Source organism: Geospiza fortis, unplaced genomic scaffold (genome assembly GCF_000277835.1).
Source record: "Geospiza fortis unplaced genomic scaffold, GeoFor_1.0 scaffold55, whole genome shotgun sequence".
Taxonomy (NCBI): Eukaryota; Metazoa; Chordata; class Aves; order Passeriformes; family Thraupidae; genus Geospiza; species Geospiza fortis.
The window spans coordinates 467239-477863 of NW_005054308.1; the positions used below are offsets into that span (position 1 = coordinate 467239).

The following is a 10625-nucleotide window of genomic DNA, read 5'->3' on the forward strand; positions in this document are numbered from 1 at the left end:
TTATTTCAACAGCAACATATCTTTAAAGTGACTGGAAAATGACAGTGTTAGTTCCACTGCCTCTTGCAATATTTATTGGTGCTGTCTTACACTTCTATAACCAAAGGAGGGAAATGTCATCCAAGGTGTCTGTCCGACAGCAAAATGCCTCAAGACTGCAGTCTCCAAGGAGGATGCTGAGGACATGGATCCCCTCTGACAGGCTACAACTGGACAGTGAGACTTACTTGCTCAGTGTGGAAAAAGAAGTTGAAATATTTCAATTTTGTCCTCCCAGTAAAACGTCCAACTCATCTCACTTAGGTCCTTTATCTTTGGGAGAGAAGTCATCCTTTTCTCATCCCTGGTCAAACTGCTCTCTGCAAGGGGAAGGGACATAGAATCTTCCTGATCCAGCCCTGAGGCACAAGACGTTTCAGGGCTCATATTTTCAACACCTTTTGCACCTTTGGTGTGTACATTAATCACATCTCCAAGGCAGTGACACTGACAGAGAAAATGATCCAATCTAATCCAAGTCCAGAAATAATTACTGAATCAAAGAAGGAAAAAATCCCCAGCATTGAAAGGGCACACAGATTTCAAGAAGAATTGCAAACACTTCTGATTCAGATAAACAAATCCTGATTGTAAAGAAAGAATCAACAACTGTTTCTCATGCTGGCAATATATATTTATTGTCATTTTGGAGATAGGTTACCATGTGTGTATCAGGACTTCAGAGTAAAACAGATTGGGATTATGATTGCTTAGCATATGCCAGTTGAAATGAAATGACTGAATGTAAAGCTCACCCTTACAAGACCTTCATTGGTCTATTTTTGCATGTGTCTCCCCCACACACTTAAAGAAAAAAAAAATCTGAACATCTTTCCCTCCCCCTTCATTTCCGCCTCAGAAAAACAAATGACCATCCAACTGGGCCTTTTACTAGCTTTACTAATAATCAGCTAGCAAGATCAGAACATGAATATTGTTGATTCTACAACTTCAAAACAAAGCAAAGCTTTACTATGTTCTTCCTCCACATTATCTGGCTATTGAGGTTAGCTTTAAAGACTGTCTTATGTCAGACTACTGCAGTTTTGTTATGCTGCAAACCTTCACCACACACACATTGCTGTTCCACAACAAGCTGCAGCAGTGCCAGGTCAGACAGTCTGTGCAAAAGCTGCTGCAGTGCTACAAATTATTGAACACTTTCCTCTCCATCTCCCATGTACTGACTAACAAACATCTTCCATTAATTTAACAAGTTGCAAATGCTGTCCCCAAAAAGGGAAGGGAAGGATCAAGATATTTTGTGCTTTCATACAAAAAACAAACAACCACCCAGAAAAGAAAAAAAACCTTCAACTCCAATCCCCCACCCAAAAAAAGCCCAGTTCAAAACTACTGGTTGCCCACTGTCCCCACCCTCCCCTAGCTTTTATAAGTCACCATGAAAACAAATGCATACAACTTACTGTACAAATACAAAGCTGCAGGCATTCAATGTACAGAACATTCTGAAAATATTTCAAGCATAAAAAGTACACTTGATAATTGCAAAAATAAAGTTTCACTTTTTTAAAAAACATTTTGATCAGAGCTCAAGCAAAACAAACATTTAAGGATTCCTACTTCAGCTTAATTCTGTAAGAACACCATCTTCAGAAATTAAAAACAAAAAGCTCAGATTTTCGGCAATAAAGTAACTGACCATGTCTTTTAATGAAGAGAAATGGTATATACAACAATGGCACAGACCTTAAGCATCAACAACATTTCAGCCAAAAGTAAGTCAGCAAGTGATCTGAGTCATTCTTAGCATCACACAGTACTCATTACTAAGAACCTCAACCCACCAAGAACAGATACCAAGTTAGACTGGTATAAATGGAAGGAAAAAATCCATGACATCAAATAGGCTCAGTTTTTGTCACTGAACTTTTTTAGGCTAATTTTCACTAGTGCAAGACCATTTGTTTACCCAATTAAATGAAAGCTCATAAATGTCACAATTTAAGAACACTCATACAAAACTATTTTTTTTTTCTTTTAAAAAAGTGCCACATACCATACTTTTACTAAAAAAGTTACAAACTAATGGAAGACTGTCTGTCTCCATCTCTTGTCAACAAGGAAAGGCCAAAGTGATTCTCTGATCCCAGCTCGAAATGGAGTTCTCTGACCTATCCCCAGCATCTCCAACTTGGAGCAGTCCAGCTGAGCGTTCTTGGGACGAAGAGCACCCACAACTGGACTGTCAGTAATCTAAAAACAGAAACAGGAGACAAAAAACCCCCCACACCAATAAGTAAACAGAAGTGACAGAAAAATACCTGTACATGTACAATAGAACTTTTTTCTTCACAGCTTTCTATATAGGTATGGTTGCCTCCTCCCTTCTGTTTTCTGGGGGTTTCTATTGTTTGGATTGTTTTTGCTATTTGCTTGTTACATAGTTAACTTTATTTCAACCCATCAGGCCATGTGAACTGTCTTAAGGCAACTTTTTCTCACCCTCTTTACTGCTACTATTTGTGTTTTTCAACATTTTATTCCTATTTTCATTCTGTGATTATCATCACAAGGTAAGGAATATTCCAGAATGTAAACAGAACCATGTCTCGATCAATATGAAGACAACCATGTCTTGAAGAGAAATAGAGTTGGGCAGGAAAAATTAAGACAAAGTGTTCTCCATTGCTTTTCTTCCATCCTCCAAGTCACATTTCAGTTCTAGTGTTCACCAATTCAGAACACTTAGAATTTTTTCTGTACATAGGTAAAATCTTCTTGACATGTCATATGCCCATCACATTGTCAGTATGTCTGTAAGAGTAGTCTCAAATGTCAATAAAACTGCAGGACGAGTGGTTTAAGCAAAGCAAAAATAATTTGCAGTTCTTAAGTGCATGTACTCAGAAATAAATCTGAACATTGCACAGCTTTTACAGAGCCCTATCTTCAAGTTAAGGTCCTATCAATCTAACATAAAAGTACAGATTTGCTTGTGACTAATGGGAACTGTTCTGCAGAAATACCATTACACTGTAGACTAAGAAACTGGTGACTGACTGCCTAACTTTCCTAATTCAGCAGGTCAAAGCAGCTGTTTTTTTCCTGAGCTTGATACCAGCCAGTCCCCTCAGCTACAGAGCTGCTGTGCTGGACATGCACAGCCTGTCCTGAAGGGGAAGCTCACTTGTACAGCCAGTGGGAGACCTGCTGCTTGCAAAGATCAGGCACATCTGTCTGCCTACAGGTCCAACAACACATCACTTACTGGTCTCAAGTGGCTGCTGGGAAGGTTGAAAGCATCAGCAATTGCACAGGCCATCTCATACTTAGTCATCTGCTCATTGCCAGACCAGTGAAAGGTTCCTTTTATTGATGGGTCCTAGGGAAGAAAGAGGAAAGACAGATGAAAGGAAGCAGTCAGCTGGCCTTCAGGCTAATTCCTGTGCAAGAACTGTGCAGAATTAGCATCCAGCAGGACCCTATCTCAAAAGGCATCTTACAGCACCTCAGTGGTGTTCTAGAAACATCTGTACCCTTTCAGAGAACAGCTGACCAGGACCTGAGACTGGAAAATGGTGTTACTTCTATCTGACCTGACTTCACAGATGGTTTATGTCCTGTAGAATGAACAGGAGGGAAAGGAGCTGCCCACCAACCAAGCAAGGTCAAAGAGTTGTGGAGGAGGAATTCAGCTGTTCTGTGATGTTCACTTACTCAAAAACAAAGGCAAAAGGCATCACACACATTCTGAATGTTAAACTGCAAACCCTGTACAAGTCCAGTCCATGTTTTCAAAGTTACTCTGTGAAAAACATGAAGGTGGCTGTTTGTTGTTTTGTTCTGTTACCTTGCAAAGATTGTAATCTGAAGGTGCTGTGGTGAACAAATACGAGGAAGTACTTCAGTCCAGAGACATTGTTTGGCCACTTCAGTGTAATTAATACAATAAACAAGGGCATCTTTGAGAATTACATTCAACAACAGGGGTTTTTTTAGTTCAAACTAGCAATTTGTAAAAAGCATATCAGAATAAGTCGGCATTTCTAATTCTCTCCTCTATACCAGGAGACACAAGACAGTTTTCAGAAGGTTCTGTCCGATCTATTTAACCACTCTTGTTCCAAAGACCACAATACCCTCATAGTCATGCACAGGTCCTGTAATATTACAGCCAGTTCCTTCCTCCCTCCCAGCATTCCAGAAATGCAAATAATCCAGGTGATGTGCAGTTCTCAGTTGTTCAAAAGCAAAGCTGAGAACTCCAACTGTTTTCACCTTGCAGAGGCTCATTTCTTGCCATTCTTACCAACATTCTCTTCTCTGCTAGTTGTCTGCAAACAGCTGCTACATCCTTGACATTGGTAGGAAATCTCTGTTGCCAGTGGTCCATGTTGGCAGATTTATTACTGAACTGAACTTTATCAAACATGACTGTCACAGCACTTTCCTCCAGTCTTTCCACCTCTCCATACAAGACAGGAATCCTAAGTACTGCAGTGTCTACAAGAAAGAATATTTTAGATCATGGGTGGGTACCAATGTTGCAGCACAATCTGGAAAGTGGAAGTGTTAAAAAATATGCTGATTAAGCATCTACAAATCACAAATAAAATGCAAGCAGTATGTTAGCTCACAGAATATAATTTTAATTTATATCCAAACCAGTTTATAAACACTAAGATTATAGAAATTATTGTATTATTATTATTTATTTTAATTTATGCCATTGATTTCCAGAAAGTTAACAAGTTTTCATTAATTACATAAAGATGCCTGCGTGGGTTAGAACAAAAATTAAAAATTAAAAACCCGACTACTCTGTGCAGTTTCTCCAGCACTCCCCTCTGGGTAAGAGCAAGGAGAAAAATTCCCACCAATCCCAGGTCATCATATTTAGGCATAAATTACGAAGATTTTTCACCCATCAAGCAGAAGCCTCCTGTAAAAAGGAGGATATTATTTACCCAGAAAAAAAACTCCATGAATCTTGAAATAAATGAAAAGCTTGACAAATAGGGAACAGGTTCACAGAACACAATAGTAAACAATGTTAGATTCCAGGACAGTGATTCGAAAAATTAACAAAATGCAAAGAGAAGCATATTTTATGATGGAATACATCATACTAGTCTATCTCTGTCATGAAGACTCAAAAAGCCTCTCACGAGAAATCCAATGCTATGACAAATTACTTAAAAGTAATAGTTTTGCTGAAAGAGAAAACAAAAAAATTTGACCTGAAATTAGAAGCTGAAGTCATCAAAACATTGCCATTCTTAATATACTTGAAGGAAAATGCTATAGCTATGGGAGAGAGACAAACAGAAAAAGCTAACACAGAAATTATTCTCACAGAGAAGTAAACCAGAACAAGTACTTAGACAAGAAAAACAAATAGAAAACCCAACACGACACTGATTTCCTGCTGCTCTAGATGCAGCTTTTTGGTCACTAAGCAGATATGCTCTTCTCTTTAAATACTGGTTGAAACATCTATTTTTAAGTTGCTTTAAAAATATTCATTTTTTGAGAACACAACTGCCTTCCTGTTGTTCTCAGCTCTCTGGGATGTGGAGAGGATCAGCCTCATGATGAACAGCTCTGAGCACCTCCTGACACTTTGTAGTTCTATAAGCATGACTTTATACATATACATATATATTTATAAGTATGTATCCTCTTCTAACCAAAGTAAAGTATCTTTTAAAAAATGTTAAAACCATTTACAGGAGACTTTTGCATTTTACAACAGAAATGGACAGGGCAGTTCTTCACACAGTTACAGATTTGACCAATGGAATTCCACCTACTCTGTATCAGTAAATTAGTGGCTGGAACACCAGAACATGGAAATACTTGTATTTGTATAAATCAAGAGAACTCATCTTTTCAAACCCTTTACTCATCAGCACCTCAACACTCCACTGCTGCAACCCACTGCTGCCTGACAGATCCTGCTCCAAAAGGTTACCAAACCAAACTGCATTGCTGAGCTGGGGGAAGGCTCTAGCAGGATACCCACACATCCCTGGATTTGGTAAAGTCTCATCTTCATTGCCAGTGTAGAACAGGCAGCAAACAGCATCACAGTCAAAGTCAGGGATGGTATTTAATCTAGAGGTGGAGTGAATAACTTGTCATTTAAATTTATTTTTACTTAAATGAGACTTTTACTATCAAAAGTATTCTTTTTTTACAAAGTTTCTTTCTTACTAATAATGCCAAATCCATCATACACAGCCTATATTTACTTACTGGAAGACGATCTTACTAATTTATCAATAGCTTGATTCTCTGGTTGGGAAGCACAGAACCACAGTGTGAGTATCAGAAGCCTCTTCTGCATGTGAACTGAGATTACTTTCTTCAGATTTTTTGATAAAATACAAGTGCTTCTTTCCTTATAATCTGTAACTGGACATTGACAGTCCACTACCTAGAAACGGCCACATCTCTCTTTTATACAAGAATTAAATCTTAAATGAAAGAGAACATGCTCTTTTCCCTTAAGTAGAACTTTAAAAATTATGTCTGTATATCTCATGAGCCAAATTTTCATTAAGAAAAGATGTAAACAAATTTCAAAAATCTGGTTGTCTAAAACCATAAATATGTTATTAAACCTTTTGTTACAAGCAGGAATATGATGTGTGTAAGAGAGTAAAACCAAAATGGGAGGCCTGATGATATACATAATAGAGCAAAACCCAAAGAATAATAAGGCTCCATGTTGATTTGAGCTGTATTATTACTGAATCACAAGTCTGGGTTTCCCTTTAAGTAAACATACATTGACAACACTTGCAATGCATCCCCATAAATAACTGCAGTTATATATTGAATGGAGTATTTTATCTCTCCTTAGGAACAGCAGATTCACAATAGACAAAAGCTTATGAATGTCCATCAGGAAGAGACAAATAACATGACTGAAGATTGGCACAGGTAAGAAATAAAAGCTTTAGTCAAGGTATAAGCAAGAGGAATTGCTCATGAGCAAGGAGACCAACCCCTAATCACATTCTTCTCTGAAACTTGTTTCCATGGTTTTGCAACTTCATCGATGACTTAAGAGTCTACTAAGCTAATATATAACTGAGTAAAAATAGAAAGCCTGTATTAAAAATGGTTGAGTGTCTTACCTTCATTGTTTTCCAGAACTGCCTTTTCACCCTCCAGTTTGGTTTTACCATACAAATTCAGGGGATTTGGCACATCAGTCTCTTTATATGGAGGGCTTGTTCCATCAAATACATAGTCTGTGCTAATGTAGATCAGAAATGCTCTAACTCCAGCTAGGAAGAAAATGTTCACAGATAATTTATATTAACTCATGCCTTCTTTGAAATCCTAATAGACCCTTAAATCTCCCATGGATCTCATCTTCCATGCACATTCAGTCCTGCTGCTTTGTCTGTTCCCTGATCCTTCACAGAGCTGTGCACACTACTTTTACAGAAAACAGATCAACAGCACAGTGATGGCAGAAGTGACATTAACACTTGCACTATTTGTATTGATGGCCCTGTATAAACAGATGCAGGATTTGAACCAGACACCAAATCCATGAGATGATCTCCTTACCTGCCTCCTTTGCTAAGTTTGCTGAAGCAGCCACATTGAGCTGAGAAGCAGCATCTGGTTGACCTTCTACAACATCTGGCCTTCTCTCAGCAGCACAGTGCACTATAACATGAGGCTGGAAATTAAAGACTAATTTTAAACAACCAACATGTCAAGAGATGGCAGTTGCACCCTAACTCTAGTGATGACACCCCTCAGGCAAAAGTAAGTAATAAAAATAGGATTGTTTTTTTAATTCTGGCATTCTGAGGAACACCTTTTCCTTTGTATCTCTTCACAATAAAGACATGGGGTTTCAAGATGAGAAAAACATTTGTCAATAATTGTGAAATTATGGTCTTTAGTGGCCTCAATCTTGCAGCAACTTTGAAGTTGTGGGGATTTCTTTTCTTTTTAACTCTGTATAGTAAAATATATATTAACATAAGATAGATTTCTCATACACACAAGACTACTAAAAAATTTTAGGTAAGCTATTTACACATGGCTTACTTGATTTTAGCAGATTATTAAGATGATATTTAGTATTTTATAGAATTGCACCCTGGATCATGTATTTCAGGCTTTATATATTCCTCTTGGCACTCAGACTGAAAAAACAGTGAACACTGCACACTACACAGAGTTACTGCTGTTGTATTTAAATACTCCTCCACTTCCCCAGAACTGCATAGTGACACATTACTGTGTCAATAACTCAAAAGTATCTTTTCCTCTGCAGTGTGCTGCAGGTACAGCTGTGCCTGCAGCCTGCCTGTGGTGAGCACAGCAAAGGCCAGAGCAGTCTGTACCCACAGAGCAAACCTCTGCTCTGGGTGGGGCAGAGCACACACCTTTGTCAGAGCTCTGCCAAAGCACCAGCCCCACTCAGCCCAGAACTCAGCAGCACCATCAGCTGACCACTGCACACACAAAGTACCCCTCCCATCCACTTTATACTCCAGGAACTTACCTGAAAATCATGGATAATGTCATGAACTGCAATAGAATCCAGAAGATTAATATGTTCAAATCTGGGCTGAGCTCTCCTGTATCCACAGCCAACTGTGTTCCAATTGTTTTCATTGAATTCTTTAAACACAGCTCTGCCAAGAAGTCCCGTAGCACCGGTGATCAAAACTCGCCTACTGGGAACGTCAACATCTTCCTAGGGAAATGACAACAGGAAAAGTTTTGTTTCTACCGTAATTTTGTACAGGCTTTTCTTTAAAAGTGTGCAAAACTACAGTCAAAGGCTACTGTATTAAAAAAGCTTCTCCTGAATCTTTTGGAGTGCCTCATTCAACACCAACATCTGGGAGGACCAACACTGCAGCCACTCAACTATTTAACCACATATTCAAAGGTAATGAAAACAAAATTTCAGTGAGAAACTCATTTACTTCTACAACAATCCAAACCACTAGTGAAGACAGAATTTTAAGTTAATCAAAAACTGATAACTTTGTGCAATCTGAGAGAACTAACTTCTTTAGAAAACAGACCCAAAAGATGTAACATAAAGGGTCCAAATCCTACAACAAATAACTCTGCATAGACTGTGCCTGTTAAAAGCTGCAGCAATGCAATGTAACTTACTGTAGTAATTAAAAATCTTGACTTTTATTATCAAATAGAAGAGTAATTCATTGTTATTCAACACAATAGTCTAATAGTAAGTAAAACCAAGATAAGGATCTCTTGTCAATTTTAGAAAATGCATCTGAAAGGGATTTGACAATTTCAGCTCTCAGTCTATACAACAGACTAAAGCTGTACTTCAGCTCCTGCACACTTTGGTACTTAGAACAGCTGTGAACATCAGCACACATGAACTTCATCCCACCTCTCACTAGAACATCAGGTTTTCAAGACAGCAAACACAAGATCCAAGTCTGTTTCTGCAATCTTTATTTTCCTTCCTTTAATGCTTTCCTTTGGTATCTGCCATGAATAAACCCAAAAACCACCTGCTGAATACAAAAATGAAAGCATATCTTTACCATGCCTGTGCAGAAAAAACTTTGTGTGCAGAACCCACAGATCTTGTATTTCCTGACCAAAGGACAATTTGTGACAAATTACTATAATTCTGTACGTGATAGAATGCTTTCTGCTATGCAATCTCAATAGCCCTGTAATTTCTAAGCATTGTACCAGACTGGCACTTTTTGACTGCAGCACAGGAAGCCACAGCAATCACTCCCACTCACTGTCTTTCACCCGTGAAGTTACAAAGCTTTTGTTCCATAAGGGCATATACAGAGGGCACGAAGGAAACAGCCTATCCAAAACAATTGTTCCAAGTCCCTGGCACAGTGCAGGAATTTTTCTCAACTCTAAATCTCCAGATGAAGTCTGACTTATTCCCATTAGTACTAGATGAAAATTAATAATTTACATCTGGACAGTTGTCTGAAAACAACAGACTACAGCAAGTGACATTTCAAAAAGTTACTTTTATCCTTAAACATTACCTGAGAACACAAGGTGGTTTACCATTTTTAAAGCTACCCGGGCTTCTGTGAACAGCACGAGCAAGAACATGCAACTACTATTTTCTTCTGTACTGCTTCTCTTAGCAAAGTCTGCACATAAAGTGTCACAGAACCTATGATCAGAGTTCCACAGCCAGAGGTGCCCACTAAAAAATATCCAACATTTGCTGCAGAACGAAGTCAAAAGGTTCTCTAAAAACATCAAAAGATCACTGAATATCTTCTGTAAGTAGGAAGCGACCAACCCAAAACCAAGTGTCATTTTGCAAAACCTGATGTTTTAGAACTTCATTCATCTATGCTTGTTTATTTTACATATCGTGAAGAGGATGTTACATCAGCAGCACAGCTTGAACTGGACACAAACACAGCTTTCACCAAGCACAGCCTGCATGCTACTGCTGCTGTCTGCAAGACTAATTGATTCCAATCACTTGTTTCTGAAAGAGCAAGACAAATGATAGATGGTTCTCATATATCCAACACCAACTAATAACCAGTTTGAACCTCTTCTTGCCAGAAATTTTAACATTCTAGTGATACAGAACCTGAAGGGAT

At 38.4% G+C, this 10625-nt stretch overlaps 1 protein-coding gene across 1 annotated transcript in view; it reads right to left on the minus strand.

Annotated features, from left to right (window-relative positions):
* Window positions 1–651: 651 nt before the first annotated feature.
* Window positions 652–10625, minus strand: part of MAT2B (methionine adenosyltransferase 2B) — a 12680-nt gene continuing 2706 nt past the window's right edge. The window contains exons 2-7 of the mRNA XM_005418841.3: window positions 8543–8737; window positions 7591–7705; window positions 7149–7301; window positions 4313–4506; window positions 3272–3385; window positions 652–2256 (exon numbers count right to left, since the gene is read on the minus strand). Of these exons, the coding sequence (XP_005418898.1) occupies window positions 2086–2256; window positions 3272–3385; window positions 4313–4506; window positions 7149–7301; window positions 7591–7705; window positions 8543–8737 (942 nt within the window). The 3' untranslated portion in view covers window positions 652–2085. The remainder of the gene's footprint in view (window positions 2257–3271; window positions 3386–4312; window positions 4507–7148; window positions 7302–7590; window positions 7706–8542; window positions 8738–10625) is intronic.